The sequence below is a fragment of the Recurvomyces mirabilis genome (genome assembly GCF_035927965.1).
Source record: "Recurvomyces mirabilis strain CCFEE 5264 chromosome Unknown scaffold_10, whole genome shotgun sequence".
Classification (NCBI taxonomy): domain Eukaryota; kingdom Fungi; phylum Ascomycota; class Dothideomycetes; order Mycosphaerellales; family Teratosphaeriaceae; genus Recurvomyces; species Recurvomyces mirabilis.
This window is the reverse complement of record NW_027041944.1, coordinates 622040-648009: the sequence shown is the minus strand read 5'-3', so window position 1 is coordinate 648009 and position 25970 is coordinate 622040. Positions and strand designations below refer to the sequence as shown.

Below are 25970 nucleotides of genomic sequence, written 5' to 3'. Positions count from 1 at the left end.
CAGCATGCTTGGCCCAGACTTGGACACGTGCGACTGAGCTTCTGGATACGATGCCAGCGTGCTTCGGAGACTGCTCTCTAGTTCTGGCCCCACGAGGCACAGCGATGCCATCTTGGACGCAACGGGAAGGCCAATGTATCTTGCAGAATAGAAGTGTTGCCATTGTCCAATTGCGGCTGGTATACAGTCGCAATCTCGGTAGGCACGTCGACCATGAGCCGGACTGTGCCGCTGCCTTGAATCTGTCAAAAGAAAATCGCCAGCCAGATACAGATCTACACTCCATTGGACCTGTAGTCTCGTACTTTCTGATCACGGCCGTTCGATACGCAGGATGGTACATTTCGCTGCTCTGGCTTTGGTGCTTGCGCTTCGGGCGGAAGCAGCTCTCACAGCTCTAACGACCAACGGACACATCACTGGGCATCCTGCACCTGGACTTGAGGCCGTGACCGAGTATTTAGGCATTCCGTACGCCAAACCGCCTACTGGTAACCTTCGATTCGCGCCTCCACAGCCGTTCGTCGGCACAAAGCCTTACGTGGCTGCCAACTATGGTTACGGTTGTCCCGATACGCCTAATCCAGCTGTTGGGTTTCCAGACTTCACGCCCCAGGCACAACAGGTGATCAACTACTTCTCTGCCAACAGTGGAGCTTCTCAAAGCGAGGATTGCTTGACGATGAACATATGGACTGCGGATAACAGCACCGGAGTGGACTGCGCGAACCTACCTGTTATGGTCTTTCTCTATGGAGGTCGCTTCACTTACGGGGCCTCCAACTCGACCTTCTTCAATGGAGCTCGATTAGCCAACGCAGAGAACGTCGTCGTTGTGACTGTGAATTATCGACTGAACGTTTTCGGTTTCCCAAACGCCCCGAATATTACCCAGAACGCTGGTCTGCGAGACCAACGTTTGGCGGTCGAATGGCTAGCAGTTAACGTGGCGGCTTTTGGAGGTGATCGTCGACGTATAACGCTCTTCGGTCAATCGGCTGGCGGTGTCTCCATCGACTATTGGGCCTACGCCTACCGCAAGCTTCCCCTTGTGGCCGGGTTGATCTCTGAGAGTGGCAACGCATTAAGCTTTCCTCTTAACACCGCAAATCAATCGCTCAGCAACTGGTACAACGTAACGAAGACTCTAGGCTGTGGAGCAGATGCCTCCACTTTCGCTTGTATGCTTACGAAGAACTGGACCGACATCAAAGCCGCGGCAGCGAAAGCACCATCTGCATCGTCTGGAAACCCGCTGAGGAGCATTCCTGCTTTTTACCCTTCAGCTGACAACGATACGGTATTTCCGAACTACACGGCTCTGTCTGAGGCTGGTGCATTTGCTAAGCTAGTGAGTGTACTATTCAAAGTGCTGCGGAGATCAATCCCAAGCTGACATAGATAGCCCTACCTGCTTGGTAACAACAATTTCGAGCAAGGTGAGACTCTCGATTAAAAGTTACGCATGATTGGTTCTCTGACATACGCAGGATATTATGCGCTCCCAAGCTTTAAAAAGAACGTCACAGTCACCATCGCACAAGGCGATTCCTTTCTTCTGAACTCCTTCACCTGTCCGAACGAGTTCCAAGCTGCGAACCGCGCCGCGCATGGTGTCTCAGTCTGGCTATACCGCTACTTCGGCGACTGGCCGAATATCAATCTCTACCCTGCCAATAACGACTACCCGGGTCAAGTCGTCTCCCAAGGTAGTGGAGCATACCACGGTACTGAACTGGAGATGGTATTTGGGAACCCAGATCTCGTATCTAATCTACCGAACACTTCGAATGAGAGCAAGATGATCAAGCTTATGCAAGGAGCATGGGCGGCTTTTGCTAGGAACCCTGCAAGTGGGTTAGCAACTTATGGATGGCCGCAGTATAAGCCTGGGACGAATTCGCTTATCCTGTTAGCCAAGAACAACACTCCTACTGCCGAAGCAGTTGATCCCAGCTTGTACTTTGCGGATTGTGCTGGCTATGTGCCTTCTTCGTAGACTTATGGCTGAGTGCAGATAGAGCTGCAACATAATATCGATAGCAAGACCTGAACTACTCCCACTCTATCTGCCTGCACTATGATGTCTTGGAAATGGATTCGGCTATACGAACCAAAATCGGCAAGAGTTGTGGATTCCTGCGCGAGGCTTATCGTATTTCTCTGTTTCAGCGCATCCTCTCGTACGACTCATGCTGTATCTCTAGATGTACATCCGGTATCGCAACCACAGATAAGGAGCATTGGGCTGAGAGTGCTATACAAGGAGAACCATGGACATCAAAACACAGCTCATGGCCATCTTCTCTTCTTACAAGTTAACATCGAACCAGAATGGCGGAACCGAACCGTGATACCTCTATGCAATCGGAGGCGCTTTACGTACCAGGCACAGTGCATCTGGTCGATCTCGATGGCACAATGCAGGCGAAGCATGCCAAAGGTGCACGCAAAGATATCGTACTCGTGCCTGCACCGTCGACCGACCCAGACGATCCGGTATCATCGAACCATTATGGGCGACTTCCTAGAAGCACATGATACTGACAAAGTTATCTAGCTCAACTGGTCGCCTGCGCGGAAGTCCTTGAGTACAGCATGGTGGGCTTGAGTTGGAATCGCATGGCAGTTCAAAGACTTATGTTCCACAGCATGTGTGTCTATACCTTGATGGTCGGTATCGCCTCAGCAGCCATCTACTCGGTCCTTTTGCCGATCTCAGAAGCTACTGGCCTTACGTTGGCCGATCTAAATGCCGGGACTGGATACATGTTCCTCGCCTTTGGCTGGGGTTGTCTGTTCTGGCAACCACTCGCCTTACAGTTCGGGAAGCGGCCGGTCTACCTGATTAGTATCCTTGCTACCTTGGCGATACAGGTTTGGGCGCCACATACCACGAGCAATGGGCAGTGGATAGCCAACAAAGTTCTACAAGGTCTCCTACCATCATCCACGAACCGAGACGCCTACTAACTATGTCAGGCTTCTTTGGCGCTCCGATCGAGAGCCTGTGTGAGATCTCGGTGACTGACATGTAAGTACTGCCCTCGCTACTGTCCTCGGGTCGAGCTAAGGACCGTCTAGATACTTTCAGCACGAACGAGGCACTTACATTGCCCTGTACGCCCTTCTCCTGGCTGGCTCCAATTTTCTGGCACCAATCCTGGCTGGCTTCATTGCCGATTCTTGGGTTGGTCAAGATGGCAACATCGAAGATTTTGGGTTGACTTCGTTCTAGGGGTGGGTCTGGGTTCTATACTGGTGTGCAATCTTCTGTGGTATCGGCTTTGTGTTCCTTTTCTTCTTCATGGAAGAGACCAACTACTCTCGAAGTGCTTTAAACAGGCTCGACAATAGTCCAAAGACGAAAGCGATACTGACAGCACACACGACTACGGACGATGAGAAAGTATCCCGGAGCATGGAAGTAGAGCCTGCGGAGGAGCTACCGACCTCAGGCCGCAAGCATACGACATATCTTGACAAATTAAGACTTATCCGCACTGCAGACTTGCGCAAGCCAAACGGACTGCTGGGTATGGTTACTCGACCCCTTATTTTCCTGACCTTCCCGGTCATTGCCTACGCTGGCTTTAGCTACGGCTCGAATCTTGTAAGCATTATTCCCGCATCTTTCTGGCAATAGAGACCTAACATTCGACCAGGTTTGGTTTAACGTTCTTAACGGAACAGCCTCCTTGATCCTCAGCGGCGAGCCGTACAACTTCCCTGCTTGGGCTGTTGGACTGTCATATGTCTCGCCACTAGTTGGAGTCGCCATTGGCTCAGTAGGTGCTTGTCTGATGACCCTTGCCACCCTGTGTTGACTTATTATCCCAGCTATATACTGGACTGTTCGGTGATTGGTGCGTCCTCAAGCTAGCAAGACGAAACAATGGCGTGCTCGAGGCTGAACATCGATTGTGGTTGTTCTTGCCATCGCTGCTACTCATCCCAGGCGGTCTAATCTTGTGGGGTGTAGGTGCCGCGCAGGCGATCAACTGGTTCGGCTGCGTTTTTGCGATGGGTAAGTATCACGACCTCCTCTCTTGGGCCTCACTGATCTGTGTCCTCAGGTGTTATTGCCGCCACGAACACGATCGGACTCCAGCTCTCGGTCTCATATTGTATCGATAGCTACAGGGATTTGTCCGGCGAAGCTATGGTCACCGTGATATTAGTGCGCAACACTATGAGCTTTGCTGTAGGCTATGGTCTGACTCCGTGGGTCACGAATATGGGTCTGCAGAATGCCTTCATCGTGGCGGCCTTTGCTGGTCTCTTGCAGTGCACCACATTCTTCTTCTTCGTCAAATTCGGAAAAGGACTCAGGATCAAGAGCGTTCCGCGATATGCGTATTACGCGGAGCAGATAGCGAGCAGCGGCCTTGTGCACTGAATAGCCGGGAATCTGAGAAAGACGGCGGTCAAGCTAGCTGGTGGTGATTAAGACTTTGACAAATGGAGGCCTTTTCATAGACTTATAACTTTATACAGGAGATAGATTGCGTACAGAACTACAGAAAAGTAGTCGGGGATACCGCAGACGTTTGATCACGATGTTCTGTACAGCTGACCTCGTGGAACATCATGAACCCCGAGCCTGTGCTATTACGACCGTAACAAATCAATCGCTTGATCCATCTTAGACAGCTTTCTTGCTCTTGGCACGGCCCTTGACTGTTCTACCACATGCCGGTCCTGCTGCTCTGGTAGCCACGCCACAACGACAGGGATAAACCTGACAACGAGCATCTCTCCCAACCACCACCACCACCACCACCACCACCACCACCACCACGACGACAGTCAGACCCTCAGTCAAGTGTATTAGCGTCAGACGAACATGTAGCACAAGCTATTCTTCCACCACTTGCATTGATTCTGTCATCTCACAGTCGTCTACCTTTGAAGACAACCTCGGCATCCTCATCCTCATGCTTCTTCTTCTCGACCCCATTCTTCGAGGCGGCGGTGCCTTGGTCATGCTTGAGCGTTCCACCTGGCTTCTGCTTCGGCTTCGCTTGATTCGTCGCGCCACCGCTTCTGTCATCCTTGCGCATCCGATCAACATTGCTCATCTTCTGGCTGCTCGGAGCGTAATCTACTTGCACATTGGCCCACGAAAATGCTCTGGAGTAGAAGACCACCCGATCAGCGCCGGAAGAATGTGCATCGCTTAGAGCTCCGAGGAATGCTTTGACAGAGTCTCCTTCTTCTGCGACCTTGATGAGGTGCTTTTCGATGATTTGACCCTCTTCATTGTAATGCGCACTATGGCCAGAGCCATCTTCCGGCCTACCCTCCATCCAAGGGAAGATCGACCCTTGAGTCTCGCAGTTTTGTGTGGGCTTCGTGGCCATCGATCTGGCGAGCTCGGCTGGAATCAAAAGCCACTTTCCGCCTATGATAGCCACCATGGAACCAGGTGAGCGGTGTGTGTCTTCGATGCCTTCGGCCACCAGCGTAGTCCTGTGCGGAAAAGGCGTGTTGATGCTAGCTGGGATCTCCTCCCCAAATTCAGGCGCTTCCCATGATGCTTCCTGGCCGAATGCTGCCCACAGCGGGTAGACGAGGGCGATTCCAGCAACGTGCAGTTGCTTGTGGCGCGCACTAATAAGGTGGATCTTACTGTATAGGCTGGCATTTCGCCACTGGTACCGTGTTAGCAAGCTTGCGATGTAGACTTGATGTTGCTAAAGGACCGCATACCTCGTCAACGTCCTCTAGAGACCAGGTCAACGGAATACAGAAAAACGCCGGTCCAGCGCGCCAGGAATCAGATGAACCTTCCATGCCAAGAATATGAGCCCGGGTCACGAGAATCTTCAAAGAAGGGTATGAACTCTTCGCACTCGCATCATTGAGCAACAGCGCTACCTTGATATGCCAGTGCAATGAGTCCTAGGCGTCACGAATGTCGAGTTCGAGGAAGCGGAGGCTTCCTTTTCCCGGCTTGTAGATACGGAAATCCGGCCCAAGACCTCTGATCTGGACAGCGCGTCTAGCTTCGGCCATGTCGGCGGTAATGCCGTCGAGGTGTCTTCAACGAGGTGCCTCAAGACAGGTCAGGTGTTGTGAGGGAGCGTTTCTCAGATGAACTTTGTGTGTCCAGTCAGTATTATCGCAGCGATCATGCAGTTGTTTCTTTGTGGCGCTTGTGGCCCTCTGCCGTGTTCGATGTACTTCTTCGCGCAGATGCGAAACACATAAACATGTTTCTAGTCCCGTGCCACGTGGGGTACAAGCCTGCGGGGGCGACCGTGGCGTGCCTGCCCGAAAAGTAGCGCTTATAGCATGTGCAAGATTGCATTCACCTCTCAACCACCAATCGATTCGAGCGGACTGCAGGTCGATGTGGCTTGATAATCGCGAGGGAGTCCAATGTACGGAAAGCATAATCGAGCCCATAACCATAATGTGCGTCTAGCAAGGCCATCTCGAATCCAGCACGGGAAGTCTCGTAGCCTGAACCCCCGTCCGTTTACCGAAAGAAGCAAGTAGCGGATTGATGAAAGCCCTAATGATATCAGGTCTCTCAGTACAGCAGTGACCTTCGACTCCCTACATCCTAAACACGCCAAACCTTCCCCCACCCCTCCCCTCTTTCCGCACAACCTCCCCCTGCCTCGCAGCTGCCAACCCCATCCCCACAACCCTCCGCGTATGACCCGGAGGAATCACCCCATCATCCCACAACCTGGCCGTCCCAAACAAAACCTCACTCTCCCTCTCAATCCTCTCCTTCAGCGCAGGATCCACATTCCTTCCCACAGCTTTCATAACAGCCTCCAACTGCTCAGCCCCCATAACAGAGGTCTTCGTACTCGGCCAACTCCACAAGAAATTGGGACTATACGCCCGTCCACACATCCCATAATTCCCTGCCCCCGCCGACGAACCTACTAAAACAGTCAATTTAGCCACATCCGTCGTCGCAACAGCCGTGACGAGTTTGGCGCCATTCTTCGCGATCCCGCCGGCTTCGGCTTCGCGCCCGACCATGAAGCCAGAGATGTTTTGGAGGAAGAGGAGGGGGATACGGCGTTGGGTGCAGAGTTGGATGAAGTGGGCTCCCTTCAGACTACTTTCTGAGAATAAGATCCCGTTATTAGCTATTATGCCTACGGGATATCCGTATATTGTTGCGAAGCCCGTGATCAGGGTCGAGCCGTAGAGGGGTTTGAATTCGGAGAACTCGGAGCCGTCGACTAGGCGGGCGATGACTTCGTGCATGGGGATTTGTTGTTTGAGGTTCGTGCCTACGATTCCGTCAAGTTCCTCTGGATCGTAGAGCGGTTCTGTCCAGTCTTGTTTCCGAGTGGGATTGGTGGTGGAAGAGGTGGAGGTCGGGTAGTTGAGGTTCGCTATACATCTTCTCGCGAGGACGAGGGCATGCGCGTCGTCTTCGGCGAGATAGTCCGTTACACCACTGACTTCACTATGCAACTTCCCACCCCCAAGCTCCTCAGCACTGACTTCCTCACCGGTCGCAGCTTTGACCAGTGGTGGGCCGGCGAGGAAGACGGTGCCTTGTTCGCGGACGATAATATTCTCGTCGCTCATGGACGGGACGTAGGCGCCGCCTGCTGTGCAGGGTCCCATTACAACCGAGATCTGCGGGATACCATCTCGGGACATCCTAGCCTGGTTGTAGAAGATCCGACCAAAGTGATCACGGTCCGGGAAGACGTCTGCTTGATTGGGTAGGTTCGCTCCGCCAGAGTCCACGAGGTAGATACAGGGGAGGTGGTTCTGGTGGGCGATTTCTTGCGCTCGGAGGTGCTTTTTGACTGTCAGAGGGTAGTATGTTCCGCCTTTGACACTGTCAGAACGATCAGTATATCTTCTACCATTCCCCAAGCGTGCCAAAGAGGTCATGACTCGACATACGTGCTATCGTTCCCAACAATAACACACTGCACCCCCTCCACCGTCCCAATCCCCGTCACCATCCCCGCAGAGGGAACATCCTCCTCATACACGCCCTCCGCAGCCAACGCACTCAGTTCTAGGAAACTCGTCCCCGAATCTATCAATGCTGTGACACGATCCCGTACCAGCATCTTCCCACGATCGAGATGTTTCTGCCGAGCTTTCTCGTTCCCGCCTCGGCTGACTTTGGCATGGAGATCGCTGAGGTTAGAGGTGGCGGCAGACATGGAGGTGGTATTTTGGCGGTAGCCTTCACTGTTGTGGTCGACATTTGTCGGGAGGATGGACAGTTGCGCGGCTTGTTGCGGGGAGGTGTACGATGCTACTGTCCGGACATGGCGAGGGAGGAGGTTGCGGCGAGATAGATGACGGACTGTACGGAGAGTCGTAGAGACGATCGATGGAGTTGCCATTGTACTTACGTTGTGCTATGAAAGGAAAGATGTTCGTATCTATTGACGCTTTGTCGTCTTGTCTCAAGTTCACCTCGCTACGTTAAGCCGAGACCTGGGTTCGGCTTAAGAATGTTGACCCGCATTGAGGGACGAGACGATCTGGAGTTGTAGATCTATCGACATCGTCCTTCGGTCACCTTTCATAACAACCTTGGAAGGAGTCATGGCCGCCCTAATCCCCCTACGACGATCTGTCCTCCGCTCTTTCGTCCGCCCGGCCCTCATAGTCTCATCCTCCGTCCGCTATGCCTCCACCAAACACCCTAAAAACTTCACTCCACCAACACAAGAAGACCTCGAAGAACTCCGCGAACGAACCATTGAATTCTGCCGCCGCGAAATCAGCTACGATGTCGCTCAGGAAACAGACCACAACAACGAATTCCCCAACCATATGTGGAAGAAATTGGGTGAAGCAGGTCTACTCGGCGTGACAGCAGATGAAGAATACGGTGGTCTATCAATGGGCTACCAAGCTCACTGCGTCATCCTCGAAGAACTCAGCCGAGCGAGCGGGAGCATCGGCCTCTCCTATGCCGCCCACTCGCAATTATGCGTCAACCAGATCATGTTGAATGGGAACCAAGAGCAGAAGGAGAAATACCTCCCCGGGTTAGTATCGGGAGACAGTATCGGGGCCTTAGCCATGTCCGAGCATTCTGCCGGCAGCGATGTGGTAAGTATGCGCATGACAGCCAAGGAAGACAAAGAGAAAGGAGGCTATGTCCTCAACGGCACGAAGATGTGGATAACCAACGGTCCGGACGCGGATGTGGTTGTGGTGTATGCCAAGACCGACCCTGAGGCCGGGAGTAAAGGCATGACAGCCTTCCTCGTAGAGACTCAGAGCGAGGGCTTCTCCGTGGCTCGGAAACTGGACAAGCTGGGGATGAGAGGAAGCAACACGGGCGAAATCGTCTTCGACAACGTCTTCGTCCCAACCTCCAATATCCTCGGCTCCGTCAACAAAGGCGTCAAAGTCTTGATGGAAGGCCTAGATCTCGAACGCCTCGTCCTCTCCGCCGGTCCTCTAGGCCTCATGAAAGCCGCCCTCGACGTCACCTTACCTTACGTCCACGAACGACACCAATTCGGCACTCCCCTCGCCACAAACCAATTAATCCAGGGGAAGCTAGCAGATATGTACACCAAATACCGAGCCAGCTCGGCCTTCACCTACAGCATAGCCTCCCACATCGACAACAACCACGATAGTCCTGATTTAGTGATCAAGACGCAGGATTGTGCGGGCGCGATTCTGTATGCGGCGGAACGGGCGACGGAGTGTGGGATGGATGCTATTCAGTGTTTAGGCGGCATGGGTTATATGAATGAGATGGCCGCGGGGAGGATCATGCGGGATGCTAAGTTGTATGAGATTGGGGCGGGGACGAGCGAGATTAGAAGGGTGGTCATTGGGAGGGCTTTTAATCGGGAGTTCGGGGTGCGGTGAGCCAGGGCATGAGGTGGAATCAGGTGAGGCTTGAGATACGGACGAGTCGACGGTCCAAGGACGCTACCATGGAAAGATGCTGCAGGATTCATTGATATTCGAGATCGCCAGGAGCAATGTTGGTGGGAGGCCGTATCGATCAGGATCTCCATCTATCATCTGCTACAAACACAGCCCGAGCGAGCGTTACTCCCCGCCCTGCGAGCAGGAACTTACTGGTCACACTGCACAGCGCTAGAGCTTGTTAGAACACTCTCATTCTTATGGCCTTCTGGCAGGCTGTGATCCTGTCGGACGCCGGGTGACCTGGTCTATGCTGCTCCTTCTCAAAGTCGATGCACTCAATGGCGGATTTACTCCCGCCCTCACAGAAGGTGGAGTGCGCACCTCTCTAATCGAGTCATCGCCACTGACTCTCGCGCGTTTCCTGCTTGCAATCGCAGCCTTCGTCTCCTCCTTCGCCTCACTGGCAAGATTATCAGGACCAACAAGCGCGACGAGGAGCTCGAAGGCCAGTTCCGGAATGTCGGCAAGCAGCGCTCTGAAGGCATCGCAGGTGGTCCAGGCTGGTATGTACTTGACGACATGCCCTACTATGGCGCCGCGCAGCTCGCGAGCGGCATCAACGCGATCAAGATAGACGTGTCTACTCACCGACTCCAGCGCCCTGTGAAATGCTTCGCCTGGGCGGAGGTGCTGAAGCATGGTGGGGAGATCGACCAGGATCTGGGCGCTCAGCGCGGGGACGAGATACTTGTTAGCGACGATGTGGAGGTCGACGATGCGGACGATGGTCGTGATCGGATTGTCTAGCGTTCGTAGTGCCTCCATGTCGTAGGCTGGGTGACCGTACAGGGTGCCAATGAGGAGGAATAGAGCTTGCGGGTCCGGATCGTCATTGAGTGTGAGAGCGGAGGACTGCGCTTCCTGATGGGATGGTCAGTCTCTGGACGGATCGTTGAGGGTATCACTATCACGACTTACGCTGAAGCTGCCTTCGAAGCATGACTTGAAGTAGTCGCTACCTTGAGCCAGCACGAGCTTGTGGGCTGGCATGTTGTAGTCGCCATATCGGATCGTCACATCGGAGAGTGTTTTCGTGTTGAAGTATGACTTGAATTAGGCCATGGCTATCACATCAGCGGATAATGTGGAGAGTTTGCGTGGTCAGAAGTGGTTGTTGTGCTTTGCGCTGTTGCCGCGCAGTATTTGAAGCGAATATTGTGTACGGAAGCGAGTATGTGTTTGCAAGCGCAAGGTCACTTCACTTACAGTTTGGCACTCCCAGAAACAGCTCGCTTACCACCCTTTCGCCTGCAGAGCCCCTGACTTCACTTCACTTCACGTATGTGACATGTGAAATTTGACAAGCCCATACTTTCGTGAATGATGCGAGAAAGATTGGGCTTACTAGCAAATCGCGACCATACCCTTCTATCGAAATATCCCTTAGACGCCACGCTCATATCATTCCGCATTTTCCAGACTCCGCGCAAAATACTCTAACATCGAACCACCCTGCCGCTAGACAGTCTCCTTCTTAGGTGACGCAGCAGCCTCAGCAGCCCTCTTCTCCGAGATCTCATCCTGACCCGGATTGGCAATCTCGTATTCCAACATCTTGATGAACTTGTAGAATCCTACTGCCGCGATTGCACCTGCTGCTGGTCCGACCCCTAATACATGTGTCAGCTGACACGCATTGCCGGAAGCAAGTACGGAGGTACGTGTGCTTACAGTAGACCCAATGTTCCTTATCCCAGATACCAGTCACGACGCAAGGTCCGAAAGATCGTGCTGGGTTGAGCGAGCCTGATGGGGAAGTCAGCATCGTCGAATCTCGCACGGGTATCATGACAGCTAGGACCTACCACCAGTATAGTAAACCCCAACCAGCTCAGCCACAAACAATGCCATTCCGATCCCGATCGGCGCCATAAAGGTAGCCTTATGCTTCTCCTTCGCCAACATGAAGATGGTGAACACCAACTCTGCCGTCAGGATCGCTTCGATGAAGACTCCCGCCACTAGCGAAGTGTCTGTGGAGAGTGTAGTCCGCACGTTGAAGTTAGTGGGAAAGAGCACTTTGACGATATAGGAGCTGAAGATGGCGCCGCAGAGTTGAGCTGTGAGGAGCAGGAAGGCGCGGACGAAGTCGATGGCGTGGACCATCACCATTGCCAAGGTCACAGCCTGTATCGAACGTCAGCATATGTATCACATTGTGTCGTCGTCGAGAGATAATCGATGTGCTGCGAAGACGTACAGGGTTGAAGAGGCCACCACTTATGCGGAAGAAGATCCAGACATTGACCATTAAGCTGAAACCAAAAGCGATACCGATATACAGCAGCACGATGGGACTAAAGCCGGTGGACTGATTGGTGGTGGTGTTGCTTTCGGTTTGCGCGCCAGCATTGGCGACTTGTGTTCCGGCGAAGGCGAAGAAGAGGAACATAGTAGTTCCGACGAACTCGCCTAGGGTAGCGACGAAGTCTAGAAGTTTATCATTAGTGTTGCAAGCATGTCGCATTGGTGTTGACTTGAGACGTACGTCCTTTGACACTCCCATTCATCCATTTCAAGAACGGCAGCCGCAGATCCATCGGTGGTGAGCCTTCACGACTTTCTCGCTTCCGCCGTCGTCGAGCTACAGTCTCATCATCGCTCTCCTCCTCGTCGCCAGAGTCCTCCCAAAGTATTGAGCGCCTGTTCTTCTGTTTCTGCCTCATGGCAGCAGCAGTAGGAGCTGGTCCACGAGCAGAAGGCGGCGGCTCACGGACCGAAGGAGCACGTCTGTAGGGACGACTTCCATACCCGCGATCGCGGTCGTCGGCGTAGTAGTCATCTTGCTGTGGTCGAGATGAAGCACCGTAGTCGTATGATGCTCTTCCCTGCCATTGCCGTCTGTCCTCACGGTCGTCCCAGCCGTACTCGCTTCCTGGTGGTGGGCCATATCGCATCATCTGCCTCGAAGGGTGCCGGGGAGGTGGTGGTTCACGGTCATCCTGAGGTTCGAACTCGAGGCGTGCTACATATGGTTGATCTTGCGAGACAGAGGCTTGGTGGATCCTGGGCTCTAGTGGTCGTGGTCCGGATCTGAGTAGGCCCGTTGAGCTATCGTGAGATGGACGGAGTCCTTCCTCTGTGTGGCCTTTCTCTGTTGATGGATATGCTGTGTTGGGGTCTAGAGATGACATTGTGTCAATTTCGATGTCGTTGTCCAGTACCAATAAAAGTATGGCTAGAAAATCTATACTCTGGTTGGAAGATCTTTGAGCTCGGAGTGCGACTTTGCCAGTACATGTACTACGACCACCGGCGTTAGGAAAGAAAAGAATGCAGCGCCAGCCTACCTCAACCACCGTGCATACCACCTGCAATCTATCATCGCGAATAGGCACCTGCGCGCGAGCTCTCACACTGACCATCGAACGCGTTTTACCGATCAACGGTTCACGATACCAGTCGCAGACATTACTGGTGTTTGTACCAGGGACGCCATGCTCGCGAAGGTGTCCTGGGACGTGGGACATGCTGCAGGACGTGCGTGGTCAGGGAACAGCCCTACATATACGTTCGGTGTCAGTGGCAGTGTGTGGGCGTTTCGGGGGTCGCGGCGGTGCTATTGGTTGTCAGAGTAGACGCTCGTGCCGAATCTCGTGTTTCATGGGGCACAGATGCATGGCGATGACGGAGTTGTGCATTTATACGACGACGAGGCTGATACGGAGGACGTCGGTGAATCTGATGAGTTGGCAAGATGGCAGGGTGAGGCGGAGTCTATGCAGAGATTGCCAGGACTTGGAAATGATTTCTCCGGTGCCAGCAGCGAGGAAGAAACGCAAGACAAGTTGCTGTCCTCCGGCGCGGACAGTGGCAGCGCTACCAGCTCCGATCCGATGAATTTCGTTCGTATGCTGTGATCTACAACAACAATATAGTGAAGCTGAATCTCGGGATACTGATGATGGCCGTCAAGGAAGGTGGCGTGGTGGCGGATCAAAGCAGAAGCGAGATGGAGGCGTTTCGGCTTCCAACGGGCTGGGAATCACACGAGTCATGGCAACATGTCATCCTTACTTCCATCAGAAACGTTCTCATCACCCTGTCATCAACTACACGACTCGTTCAGACCGGATACGAGGCTCGCATTGACATGGGAGCATGGCGACGATCAAAGCTTCTCGGATACCAGCCATGATTTACGGCACGGCATGGAAGAAGGAAAGAACTCGCGACCTAGTCCGGCAAGCGGTTCTCGCAGGCTTCCGTGGTGTGGACACGGCGGCACAACCGAAGCATTACCGCGAGGATCTGGTTGCGCAAGGCATCGCCGATGCCATGAAGGCCGGAAGCATCAATCGAGAGCAGCTCTATGTTCAGACCAAGTACACCTCCGTGGTGGGTCAAGATCCAAGGAACATGCCCTATAACCCGCAGAGCAGTATCACGGATCAGGTGAAGGAGTCGGTCGAGTCTTCGCTACGCAACTTCTCGATCATATCAACATCGAAGGATGAGACATATCTCGATTGTCTAGTTATGCACTCCCCCTTACCTTCGCAAGCCCAAACTCAAGAAGCGTGGCGTGCGATGGAGAGCTATGTCCCCCACACGATACGAACTTTGGGCATTTCAAACATCTACGACCTACTTGAGCTCAAGAAACTCTATGAACACGCTTCGATCAAACCATCTGTGGTCCAGAATCGCTTTTACAGAGACACAGGCTATGATGCTGGTGTCCGAGCCTTCTGCGAAGCAAACAATATCGTCTACCAGAGCTTCTGGACCTTGACAGCTAACCCTGACTTTCTTCAATCACAGCCCGTACTGGATCTCGCGCAAGCAGCCAAAGTCACTAGTGCCGTGGCACTTTATGGATTTGTTCTGGGACTGGGTCACAACATGAGCATCCTGAATGGGACGACTAATCCTAGGACGATGAAGAACGATCTTGTTGGTGTGCATGCCGTAAGAAAGTACTTGTCATATCAATCCACCACGGCACGCAATTTGCGAGATGACTTCAGTGCTCTGCTCGAGCGGTAAGGAGTGCGTGATGCTGCTCGATTCTAGAGATAATGCGTCGGGGACATCGTTTCCTTACGTTCCATCCACGAATGCTTGTGTCAAGAGCAGTCAGATTCCCAAGCAGGCACACAGCCGTGCATACTCCGTGCTGTGCGTAATGTCCACGTGCTCCTAGGTGTCATTTCATACAGGATGGATGCCCTCGCTTTCCACAGCCCCAATACACCACTATCGAGGAATGACGCCTTCCATGTTCGCGGCGCATACTAGATCTGCACAGCTCTCGCTCTACTGCCGGATCGGAATCAAGATCGCTGACCAGCGAGAAGCACTCCAAGACTGCGGCCGGCTGCCGTCCGATGGTAATCACGGATACTTCGGCCGAATGAGACAAGACACTTTTACAGGCTGTGTTCCATCAAACGTCTCCGTGCGGAAAACAGCTCCAATTGGCAGTTGCCTATAATTTGTCTGCTCATCTCGTCTAGCCGGATCCAGAAACCCGAGATCACACCCTTCGCAGGGGGAGATATCGGGGCTGGAAGATCCACTACACTACTTTCTTCCCACGGGCTATGAAACGAAGGAAACCGGTCAAAACGGCCTGCCACCTTAGTGATGATCCCCAATTGATCGTGGCTAGATTGGTCAAAAGGGCCATGTCTTGCGACATGATTATTCTGGAAGCATTTGTTGCGACGGGATGCGTTGGCCAAGTCTTGCACTACAGTGCTGCTGTATTGCCTGTAAGGTGCCTCGCGCTGATGAATGCTGCGCGAAGCAGACCGAAAGAGGCTAGCGTTGCGCTAGCCCTAACGAAGTATGCACCCAGATCTACTACATTGCAGTGCTGTACTAAGCAAGGCAGCACAAACGGTACGCACCACGGCCAATTAGCTTGCACAGCCCGATGACGAGCAGCATGCGTAGGCTTTGTCATGTTGCTCAGCCAGCGCTGATCGAGGTCGGTGCAGCATCCGTTGTGCCACTCGATTACGATACTGAGCAAGTATATATGCCAAGCGTAGACCCTCTCAAGCCCTACCATTCGACTCCTTATAACATCTCTCTACCAGTTTAAGCATAATCATCATAGCAACCATGCTACCAATATCAAGCTGCCTCGCATCATTTGCACTTGTCACCCTAGCAACTTGCGCACCGCTAAGCGGTGAGCAATCACTCGGTCCAATTCCAGGTCAAACGCCCATATACAACGACTACCGTGGTATCGTCGCGCCTTTTCCTGGCAACATCAGTGGAGCAACCTTGCCTACAGCAGTTGGCTCTCCAGCACCAGAAGACCAGCTTTGGCAGAACCTCCTAGCTGCCGAATGAATCATATTCAGCTTCTATCAGAGGGCTACCGAGCTATTCAATGCGTCATCCTTCACAGCTGCTGGCTACCCGAATAACACTTATGACCGCATTGTCGAGATTCGTGACAACGAGGCCGGACACTTGAACATCTTCTACCGCGAGATCAGTAACACATCCATCAAGCCAGGGCGCTGCGAGTACGAATATGGTTTCGAGAGCCAAGGAGTCGACTTCTTCCTTGCCGAGCAGACCTTCGTCGAGCTGAGCAGCATCTCCTTCTTATCCGGACTCGTCATCCAAGCAGTCGAAGATACCTCCCGCGCTGCCTTACTCGTCGTTGCTGCGGTCGAGACTCGTCACACCGCATGGGCTCTGACCAACGTCTGGAACACCAATCCCTTTGCCGGTCCCGCTGACACGGCCTATCCATGGCCAAACCAGATCCTCGGGCTTACTGTGCAATTCATCCAGAATGGAAGCTGCCCGAAAGAGAACCCGGCATATCCTTACCCGAGCGATCAAAAAGCTGGCTTGTCCTTCAATGGTACCTTCTCCACCGCTCACCCTGGCGACAAGATACAATTTGAGTTTCCACACGGCGAGCCTTGCTTCGAGGAGGACAAAGAGTACTATGCTGTATTCATCCACGAACTCAACAATGTCACCCAAGCATTTGATACCAAGACGGGTGTGTCGGAGGTTTCAGCAGCCTTTGACAGTAATAAAGGCTTGATCTATGCGGTGATTGCAGACAAGTCAGGTGCACCGGACCTCGATAGTATGCTAGCTGGGCCATTAACGCTACTTCAGCAGCCTGCATTACTGACGACCGTTATCGGTGGCACTTGAATATATCACGAAGCGAGACTTGACGACATCAAAATTGAATAATTCGAAACGAGTCGAGGTATTACAGGCACTGTATGTTATGTATGGACTAAGAAAGAAGAGAAAGTACACTCATTACAACACCCATGCAAAGCGATCTCATCTCCTAACCTATCACTCACTCGCTATTCTACGATCAAGTGACGTGCTCCTTCTCCTCTTCTTTAGGGATGCGCACCCAGATCGCGGTGATAACAGCGCCGAGTATTGCAATGCTTAGACAGAACCACCAGACCGCTCGCAGCCCTCGCAGACCGATTTCGCCATCTTCCTGCAGATCTACCCGCGCACCAATAGCATCTGCCACCGAAGTCATGATAGCCGAAGACAAGTTCTGGATCGTGACTAGTAGGCTACCAGCCGATCCTTGATAATTGCGATCAACAGCGGAGGTGATGAAGATCGATGCAGCGGCAAAGGACAGATCTGGTCCAAAAGTTGCCAGAGCTATGCCGGGCATACTCAGAGCCCAGTAGGTCGTGTTTGGTGTTTGAGGTAAGAAGAAAGCTGGTCCGAAGCCGAAGGCTATCATGGACCCGATGTAAAGATAATGGCCAGGGACTATATGAAGTAGTCTACTGACCAAGAATGTCGCGAGCACACCGCAGATGGCATTGGGGAGGAGATAGCAAGCCACAATGATCGGCTGTTTGTTCTGAAGTCGAAGGAAGAACTGCAGAGCATAAAATTGCCAACCTGCATATGCTCCAAAACCAAGAAAGTACGCCGCCATCAGTGGACTGAAACCCGGTGTGCGGAAGAGGCGAAGTGGGACGAGTGGGCGTGGGACCTTCGTCTCGACCCAGATGAATAAGGCTAGGATGCAGAAGCCTACGATAATCAGGGCATACGTATACGGTGCCCACTTCGCCCCTGATCCTTGTGTGAGGCCAAAAAGGATGCAGATGCAGGCTACCATTGCCAGTGCAGCACCTTTGTAGTCAAACAATCTCAGACCCGCGCGCTCCTTTCCCTTATCTACTGCAGGCGCCAAATTGGGAATAGAGAAATATGCCGCGCCACAGAGAAGAGCACTGATGATCGTGTTCGTGCCGTAGATCCATCGAAGGTGAGCAGCGAGCGCACCGCCTTGCAAAGCTCCTAATAAGAACCCACAGGGGGCCATCGCTGCCATGGCGCTGAAGACACGGGTCTTGCGTTGTCCTGGGTTGTAGATCCGTCCAAGGATGGACATACTACCCGATACCAGTACACCTACTGCTAGGCCTTGCATAGCGCGCATGACGAAGAAGAGGATACTTAGGCTTGGCTTCAACGTGAAGCAGCCTATTAGATTCCATATTGCGAGCCAGGCAAATGCTGAGACCACGACTGCCTTCGGCGGTACTAGATCGGTCAAGGTACCCGATATGATAACGCTTAGGCCTAGGGCAACGAGGAAGGAGCCTACTAGCCATGGAAGCTGCGTACTTGGTATGCCGAGCGCGGCTTTGTAAGCTGTTTGCGGGACATTGACATTGCCCTGGAAGAATGCGAAGAGGAGTTGACCGCTACTGCATGTGAGAATGAAGATGATCTCTTTAGTCAGACTGCCGAGCTCCGGTGGTATGCCTTGCTGTACAGGGTTCGTAGGAGAACCACTTTCATCGCCGAGACCATCTCCACCTATAATCGGTCCTTCCGAAGGACGTAAAGATGACTTGCGCTGTATGACGCTCGTAATCGGCCGAAGCTCGTAGGTATCCTCGCGGCGAATATCTTGGCTTGTGTTCGAGCGGGTGCGGGCTAGATTCTCGAGTGCTGTTCCCATGTGACCACGGCTTAGGGTCTTGCCTAATTCGTGGAGCACATCCTCTCGTTCGGCGGTGGGAACTCTCGAAAGGTCTGGAGTGCCATCTGATGGGCTGGAATACGCGATGTCGAAGAAATGGCTTGTTGGTGCCGCATCTTCAATTCCTTCGCCACCGTGGAGGTGAGTGGTCGCTGTGGTCGACATAATATCTGTAGTGACCTTTGCTCGGCTTCGATGTCGCTGGGCTGGCTCGAGTAATCCTATAGCACAATGGCTTCGTTACATGAACTGTTCAACCAGAGTCCAGGTGCTGCTTGCGGTCACTTGACTGATGAAACTTGGATGTCATGAGGGATTCGTGTTTGCAATGATGCTCAGAGGTGAGGCGATGAGATGGAGCAAGAGATGGATTGGATGGTAAGATGGATTCGGACTAGGATATGTATCTTGTGGGCAAACTCTTACCAAGACAGAAATGCAAGTGGTGACCAGATTTGATGTTGTTGAGCCATCGGCACGCCGAATGAGGAAATTGAGGCCGCAAATTTGTCGGCTTCGCCAGAAATTGCACCGCAGTTGAGAAGGTAACAAAAGTCAACCATCTTCTCCTTCCTGACATTGAGGAATATCAACGATACACCTCGTAAGTGACGCTGCCGAAAGAAGGGACAGGCTCTTATCAAAGAGCTTTGGCACGACATTCAAGGCCTGCACATACCAGCTTGGTGTCGTTAACACAATGATGGCCACTAGAAGCGTCCGTCTCTTCATCACAGTAAAACGACCTAGCACGCCTCAGAGACACTATGGACATTAACAGCGACCTATCGAGCTCATACTGATAGCGGTATCGTTCTTCAACATACATATATTCATGGAATCGACTGTCTGCGATGGATATAAGCTTCCGGAGATAGATGACATGACATGGTGAAATGACTTCATTCTTCGATCACCCACCCCCAACGGTCCTATCAGTTGGGAATATAGAGCCACTCCATTTGATCAGACATCATCCCTGCGGTTGCACCGACTATTGCAGACCCATTCAACAGCATGCCTAACTTCAATCTTCATATCATCAAGGGCACCAGAACGCCTCAGGAGATTACCCAGCTTGCAAATGTCGTATATCAATGTTCGCTTGAGCACTTCAATGCGCCACCTAAAGACCGATACCAGGTACGTCGCAGATGCCAGCACCAAAGTTGCAACAGTTGGACTACACTACTTACGTTACCAGGTCATAACCCAACACGAACCATATGAACTTATGCTCGACGATACCGATCTCGGGATAGAACGGACGGACGAATTGCTGTTCATCCAAATCATCCAGCAAGGGCGTAGTCAAGAAGTCAAGCAGAACTTCTACGGCAAGCTCGCTGAGGCCTTGAAGAAGGAATGTAAACTTGAAGGCGGTGATCTCGTCATCACCTGTATCGAGAATACGAAAGCAGATTGGTCCTTTGGTCATGGACGGGCTCAATTCTTGACCGGCGAACTCTAGTACTTGCTTATGTGAGCAGTGTGGAATCAGAGGGAGCGCAAAGACTTACGTATAGATATCGACTCCTCGGATCAGGATTCCACTCTTCATTCTCCACACTCACTCTCCACTCTTCCATCAGAGGTAACATCTGCTCAACATATGACTGCTCGTCGACCATTTCCTTGGGGGGGCAGGCTTCGAGACAAAAGCTTTGTGCTTGATCGTCGAAGCTCCACGTCCACCACACCTTTTCTGCGTTTGGGGGCTTCTTGTCGTAGCGCTCTTGATGATCCACCTTCATCATGAGCCCAATGAGTCTGTTGTAGCTTGTCTTGAAACTACCTTTGACACGAGCATGGTTGCGAACAAATACGACACGTTTGACGCCCTGAAAATTCCGGAGCAGCTTGGTAATGTCCGAGATATAGTCGAAGAGGTAATGCCAGGTACTTGAGCGGTTGAGGACAATGGTCAAGCTGTCTAGGTTGAGTGACGATATACCCCACGGATGCTGACCCCAGTCGATCAACTTGCGGAAGTGTCGAGCATCTGCTGAGAATGTGATGGACCGTATGGCCGCAAGCTGCTTCGGGCAGAGTACTTCAAGGCGTTTAGGGATCTGGTTTGACACGAAGAGACTATTGGCCACAAACGAGGTGTGACTAAAGGCCAGCAAAGTGGCATCCTGGTACATCTGGCGACAAGTGAGCAGCAATGTCATGTGCGAGCTGGGTTTGTAATGCTCGTTGATCTTGATCCCTCCAGGCGTGCCATGATCGGTGAAGGTCGTGATATGCTTATGGTCGTCAAAGACATGCTCTAAAATTTGTTGTCGGATCTCAGCCGGTAGCGGTTGAAAACCGCAGATCCTATTCGGGAGTGCCATGGTGCCTTTACCTTGCTCACCTTTAAGACGACTGCACGTTGTTGATGTCAACGGCGTGGCAGAAGCGGGGCAAACCCATCTCATCTCACAAGACCAAATAGGGTTCATCGCGATCTCGGCTTTATGAGCCCATCACGGTCGCGCCAAGGGAGCAGCCGCGAAGCTTAAGAACAACCTTCAAGTTGAAAGCATACCGTTTCTCTGACGAACAACGCTCTCTCTAAGCAAGCAGCGTACGGAGTAACGGAGTATACATCAAGACACCTACCTGAACTGCCATACTCCTACTCAAATCCCTCTCCCCTCGTCAAGCCTAGACCGCAGCGGACCAAGCCTCGTCTAGCGTTGCTGGAGTGTCTTCTCGGTACAGGTCAGGCCATCAAACTGCTCAGCTCACGACTGCGAGCGAGCCAGGCCAAATCCTGCCGACAATGAAGATTCTAGATCATTCTCACAGGACTTCCTGCGAATGGCCACAAGCGATAGTGGGCGTGTGGCCACGGTAACTGCACGTTATGCTTTCTCCAGAGATCCAGACTTGGTAGTGGCTTGCATCGTGGGCCGCCCAGCCAGTTGTGTGGACAAGACAGTCCTTGGCACTCGGAAACGACCTGTACGACCAAGCACTATATGACAGACACGTCTGGTGCGGATCCTGGTAGGACCGAGTAGAGACGTCCATTCTACTTCTACAGAATCACCATTATTACGACGAGCTCGGTCGCGTCGACGTTGCTTCTCTATCATACTTCTAATCCTCGGCAGTGTCGATGCGAGTGCGGTATGCTTCAGTGCACCGTATAGCAAGTTCTTGCCTCTATCAAACTACCCCATTGCTGAAAGTCTGTGCTCTCAACCCTTTCCTGTATCGCCAGTAAGTCCGTCGTCAAATTGTGCCCTTTCGATATACCACTAATTACTTCCTAGGTTACGCAAACTGTCACTGCATCGACCTCTACTGTCATCACCACGGTTGCCACCACGACGATCCCTGTCACAATCAGCACTGCTTTTTTGACCACTACCACTTCGACACTCACCCATCGATGTCGGTAGCACAGAGTCTGATATGGTAACAGCCACCACTGTGGTCACAACTATCACGAACCTCGTCACCAAGAGAGCTGCTGCTGTGACTACATCCATTACAAAACCTCGACAGGTGGGAGCTCCAAATCGTCTTCGACATCGACGACTAGCAAGAGCTCGACGCCTGCTCCATCGACGTCAACCGGACAAGCAGCTCTTTGGGCATCTGTGCTGAGCCAGGCTCAATCTTTCATAAGCACTATATGCTCCTGCATTGAGACACCAAAGACAGTCACTACTACAACATCACCCAAGACAACGCAAAGCGTCAACGCGACGAACTTCACGAGCGTTATCGCCAGCTCGACGATCGATGTCCTAGCAAGCACCACAACCACGTTGCAGACCACCGTCACAGCCGCGACCATAACGGTCACAGTTTCAGGTAAGCTCAATACTCCTACGAATCCGCACGGACGATACTGACAACAGCTCACCAGCCTCAACAAATGTAGTCTGTCCATCACCATCAGCTATCTGCAGCGGTGCCTGTGTAAACACCAATACAGACAACAATAATTGCGGAAGCTACGGTAACGCCTGTGCCTCGACCGCCGCTTGTTACAATGGACAATGTTCGCCTATCTCCAATTGTGCCACCGCAAATACATTCGTCTACGGCGGCTGTCCGAATGGCAATGACAAATGCTACTGCTTAGCGAACACTCAGGGCGGCAATACGTGCGGTCAGGCTGGCACCATTTGTGGGCCCTCCTGCTCCTCATACGCCGACTGTGGTGGGCTCGCGTGCCTGTCTGGATCTGGGCAACCCTCGGGGAATGGCTGTGGGTATAACAACTGCGAATAGGCGAGCGATGCTAGCTTGTGCGGTCATGGTGCTGTCAATAGATTCCGTGCTCGAGGGTTCGCCGCGATAAGAGAGTTGAGAGAAGTGTCGCTATTGTATATCCGGTGAATGTGACCGGGAGTATTACTTGACGTAGTAGAACATTGGCGGCCGTGGTTTGCATTTATGAGATGATGAGGCTGTGTAAACTGTTCATAAGGTCATAATATCATTCTGACTTCAGACTTGGTTGCACTTGCCATGCTTGTTCTTCCAGATGTATGAAGCTAAAACGCATGTGCGGGGCTTCTTTAATTCGGCCACGAAAGGCGGCCAGTGAAACGAGGAATATACATGGCCACCAATTTTTGTAATGCCTAGCTCTCCGCTGCTTCAAGGGCCTTAGCCTGCCGTGGATCATGGACGTGGCCTGCCACATAGTTCTCCTTGCTTTTGTCGTTACTGCTCACGAACCATACCAGAATCATTCCGGCTCCACCGAAGGCAAAGCTCGTAAAGAAGATCGTCTTGTACGCTTCGGCATTAGCATGGCGATATGCTTCAACTGCTGTGGCGTTGATGGCGGCAGTAAGACCTGGTACACTGGAAGCAGACAAAGCTCCCTGTCCGGCCAGACCACTGAGTAATGCTGGCACCGAGCTGGCTGGCAGACCCGCTTCCTCGACTGCAGGGGTCACGTATCGTGGTATGGTCTGACCCCGGCGATTTGTGAGGACTGTAGAATAGATGGCCACAGCTACCACCGAGACGAAAGATCTGATCGCACCAGCAAGGCCACCAGCTGTGCCAAGCTCTTCTTGGGTCCTGAGGGAGAAGGTTGATGAGACCGCAGCTTGGGCTTCACTAGCACCGATGAAAAATGCGCCTGTGATGATAAGACCTTGTGAGGCTGTCAGTGTTGGACCCGCCAAGGTGTGTAGACGAGCTTTATCCGTCGCACTTACCCATAGTAAGCTGAGCTACTGTTAGTGGCCGTGATATTCTCAGATTGGGTGGGTGTACATACCTTCATGTTCAGTGGATCCGCGGCTGCTGCCATCAGTACAGGAGCGGCTATCCACATCGTGCTGATGATAGACGTTCTTGGGCCAATGACAGTACCCATTATTCCACCAAACATCTGGCCGAACACGAAGCCCTAATGAGAAAGCCAGATCACCGCTCCAAATATCGTGAGCTCTAGCTTACCATTGCGGCCAGGCCTGCCAGTGTACCTTGCCTATCGTACGACAATGTGTACAAAGATGCAACAGCCTGCGGCCACACCAGACTGAAGCCATAGTAACAGCCAGCACCAATGCCTGTCAGCCAGCAGCATGCCTGGTAGCTGACATTCGTGAAGAGGTACAGCGGCAGGAACGGCTCGACGTTCTTGAATGGAAGTAACAGCTCCCACGCTGGGAAGCAGATGAACAGGATAACGCCGCCAGCTACGAGGCAGCCAATGACATGGCCATCAGTCCAGGGGTATCTAGTGCTGTTAGCTGCAACACGCTTGATTGTTCCCACGAGGACGTACAGAGCGCCACCCCAGTTCAAGCCCAAAAGGAAGATCAAGAGACCTCCTGTGTACAAGAGAAGACCGACCCAGTCGAAATGTAACAGGAGATCCTTCGCCAGCTTCTTGCGATGCAACATCTTGAAAGTCGGAGGATGATAGAAGAGATACCAGCAGATTGCGCTCAAAGCATTGACGCCAGTTATGAACCAGAAGCTGCCACGCCACTTGATCAACGTCTTCTGGAAGGTGAAAGCGATCTTTGCGGCCAAAGGATTGGTGGGGATCGTGATCATGTACGCATACGAGTTAGCGAGATACCGCCATCGCATGGGCACGATCTCGGATATAACCCAGAAGAACGATATTTGGAAGGCGGCTGAGATACCGATAAGCACTTCGCTACCTATGAGAGTGTTGATGTTTTGTGCCGTGGCTCCAACGATCGATCCGACGACACCGATTAAGCTACCGATGATGAAGAACCATCGTCGTCCTGTCATGGTCAACGTCAGTTAATAGTTCTAGGTCTGAGCGAGGTAGTATCGTTGGTACCGAAGATATCACTGAGCTTTCCGACCAAAGCGAAGAATACAGCTTCCGACAGGACGTAAACGATACCGACCCACGTAACATTCGGACTCGGCCCAAGGTCGTTATTGATCTCGCCAAGCACAGGTGCAATTAGAGCATATCCTCCAGTGCCACCGCAGAAGCCCAGGCCAATGGCCGCCATGCTGCCAAGAAAGCGAGCAGACAACCGGTAGCTCTTGTCAATAGTGGCGGCTTCGCGACCTCGAGCTTCTGGTGCTCGATCTTCATCGTCGTCCAAGGGCTTCTCATTCTGGATACCGACATCGGGGTGATCTCTTTCGGCCGTCTCGAGATGCTCCGATGTTAGCTTTGTGTCTGTCGACGTCTCCATGATGTGCTTTGTAGCTAGGTCGCTGGAAGTACACTGCAAATAGAGTATATGAAAACCTATAACATAAGCTCAGAAAGTTTGACGGATCGTGCAATGAACATATAAGCACAGTACTTGACCACACCGAGGCCTTAGTGGAGGTGCCTGATCAGACCTCGGATAGCGAAGTTGTAAGCATTTCCCAGGAAGATCATAACAGGCTACCGAATGAATGCAATGCTCTGAAGCAGAATCCCTACGTTGTGAGGAGAAGTTGCGCATCATCCGTGTCGTGCATGGTTGCTCCTGTGCCCTCGGCAGAATTTTCCGAACCAAAGGTACGTACCACTTCAAGATCGACAGCATCCCTTGGCAAGACTGTGGGTGACATGGACAGTGCAAAGAACCTCTGGACAGATATGCGAGGCGAGTAAGTCGATATAGGTATCGAA

At 52.4% G+C, this 25970-nt stretch overlaps 14 protein-coding genes across 14 annotated transcripts; 7 read left to right on the top strand and 7 right to left on the bottom strand.

Moving 5' to 3' along the window:
* Positions 1–334: 334 nt before the first annotated feature.
* LTS14_004636 (uncharacterized protein) lies at positions 335–1999 on the top strand (the record flags this gene model as incomplete). The annotated part of the gene is made up of 2 exons (XM_064837337.1): positions 335–1351; positions 1460–1999. 2 exons carry the CDS (start codon positions 335–337, stop codon positions 1997–1999), a joined length of 1557 nt encoding a protein of 518 aa, XP_064695296.1.
* Positions 2000–2975: 976 nt separating this feature from the next.
* LTS14_004635 (uncharacterized protein) lies at positions 2976–3238 on the top strand (the record flags this gene model as incomplete). The annotated part of the gene is made up of 2 exons (XM_064837336.1): positions 2976–3034; positions 3085–3238. 2 exons carry the CDS (start codon positions 2976–2978, stop codon positions 3236–3238), a joined length of 213 nt encoding a protein of 70 aa, XP_064695295.1.
* Positions 3239–3307: 69 nt separating this feature from the next.
* Positions 3308–4399, top strand: LTS14_004634 (uncharacterized protein; the record flags this gene model as incomplete). The annotated part of the gene is made up of 4 exons (XM_064837335.1): positions 3308–3613; positions 3666–3788; positions 3841–4027; positions 4077–4399. The coding sequence occupies 4 exons, from the start codon at positions 3308–3310 to the stop codon at positions 4397–4399; spliced, it is 939 nt and encodes a 312-aa protein (XP_064695294.1).
* Positions 4400–4892: 493 nt separating this feature from the next.
* Positions 4893–5796, bottom strand: LTS14_004633 (uncharacterized protein; the record flags this gene model as incomplete). The annotated part of the gene is made up of 2 exons (XM_064837334.1): positions 4893–5654; positions 5713–5796. The coding sequence occupies 2 exons, from the start codon at positions 5794–5796 to the stop codon at positions 4893–4895; spliced, it is 846 nt and encodes a 281-aa protein (XP_064695293.1).
* Positions 5797–6564: 768 nt separating this feature from the next.
* Positions 6565–8162, bottom strand: MCCC2 (Methylcrotonoyl-CoA carboxylase beta chain, mitochondrial; the record flags this gene model as incomplete). The annotated part of the gene is made up of 2 exons (XM_064837333.1): positions 6565–7825; positions 7894–8162. 2 exons carry the CDS (start codon positions 8160–8162, stop codon positions 6565–6567), a joined length of 1530 nt encoding a protein of 509 aa, XP_064695292.1.
* Positions 8163–8553: 391 nt separating this feature from the next.
* Positions 8554–9843, top strand: LTS14_004631 (uncharacterized protein; the record flags this gene model as incomplete). Its single annotated transcript, XM_064837332.1, has 1 exon — positions 8554–9843. One exon carries the CDS (start codon positions 8554–8556, stop codon positions 9841–9843), a length of 1290 nt encoding a protein of 429 aa, XP_064695291.1.
* Positions 9844–10104: 261 nt separating this feature from the next.
* Positions 10105–10899, bottom strand: LTS14_004630 (uncharacterized protein; the record flags this gene model as incomplete). The annotated part of the gene is made up of 2 exons (XM_064837331.1): positions 10105–10770; positions 10828–10899. The coding sequence occupies 2 exons, from the start codon at positions 10897–10899 to the stop codon at positions 10105–10107; spliced, it is 738 nt and encodes a 245-aa protein (XP_064695290.1).
* A 468-nt stretch (positions 10900–11367) lies between these two features.
* On the bottom strand, positions 11368–13043 carry LTS14_004629 (uncharacterized protein; the record flags this gene model as incomplete). The annotated part of the gene is made up of 4 exons (XM_064837330.1): positions 11368–11519; positions 11715–12036; positions 12110–12339; positions 12398–13043. The coding sequence occupies 4 exons, from the start codon at positions 13041–13043 to the stop codon at positions 11368–11370; spliced, it is 1350 nt and encodes a 449-aa protein (XP_064695289.1).
* Positions 13044–13523: 480 nt separating this feature from the next.
* On the top strand, positions 13524–13769 carry LTS14_004628 (uncharacterized protein; the record flags this gene model as incomplete). Its single annotated transcript, XM_064837329.1, has 1 exon — positions 13524–13769. One exon carries the CDS (start codon positions 13524–13526, stop codon positions 13767–13769), a length of 246 nt encoding a protein of 81 aa, XP_064695288.1.
* Positions 13770–14010: 241 nt separating this feature from the next.
* On the top strand, positions 14011–14898 carry LTS14_004627 (uncharacterized protein; the record flags this gene model as incomplete). Its single annotated transcript, XM_064837328.1, has 1 exon — positions 14011–14898. The coding sequence occupies one exon, from the start codon at positions 14011–14013 to the stop codon at positions 14896–14898; it is 888 nt and encodes a 295-aa protein (XP_064695287.1).
* Positions 14899–15981: 1083 nt separating this feature from the next.
* LTS14_004626 (uncharacterized protein) lies at positions 15982–17049 on the top strand (the record flags this gene model as incomplete). Its single annotated transcript, XM_064837327.1, has 2 exons — positions 15982–16161; positions 16240–17049. 2 exons carry the CDS (start codon positions 15982–15984, stop codon positions 17047–17049), a joined length of 990 nt encoding a protein of 329 aa, XP_064695286.1.
* Positions 17050–17224: 175 nt separating this feature from the next.
* Positions 17225–19045, bottom strand: LTS14_004625 (uncharacterized protein; the record flags this gene model as incomplete). Its single annotated transcript, XM_064837326.1, has 2 exons — positions 17225–18495; positions 18520–19045. The coding sequence occupies 2 exons, from the start codon at positions 19043–19045 to the stop codon at positions 17225–17227; spliced, it is 1797 nt and encodes a 598-aa protein (XP_064695285.1).
* A 1027-nt stretch (positions 19046–20072) lies between these two features.
* On the bottom strand, positions 20073–21219 carry LTS14_004624 (uncharacterized protein; the record flags this gene model as incomplete). Its single annotated transcript, XM_064837325.1, has 2 exons — positions 20073–20357; positions 20401–21219. The coding sequence occupies 2 exons, from the start codon at positions 21217–21219 to the stop codon at positions 20073–20075; spliced, it is 1104 nt and encodes a 367-aa protein (XP_064695284.1).
* Positions 21220–23472: 2253 nt separating this feature from the next.
* LTS14_004623 (uncharacterized protein) lies at positions 23473–25539 on the bottom strand (the record flags this gene model as incomplete). The annotated part of the gene is made up of 5 exons (XM_064837324.1): positions 23473–23996; positions 24061–24070; positions 24123–24254; positions 24305–25110; positions 25170–25539. 5 exons carry the CDS (start codon positions 25537–25539, stop codon positions 23473–23475), a joined length of 1842 nt encoding a protein of 613 aa, XP_064695283.1.
* Positions 25540–25970: the final 431 nt, after the last annotated feature.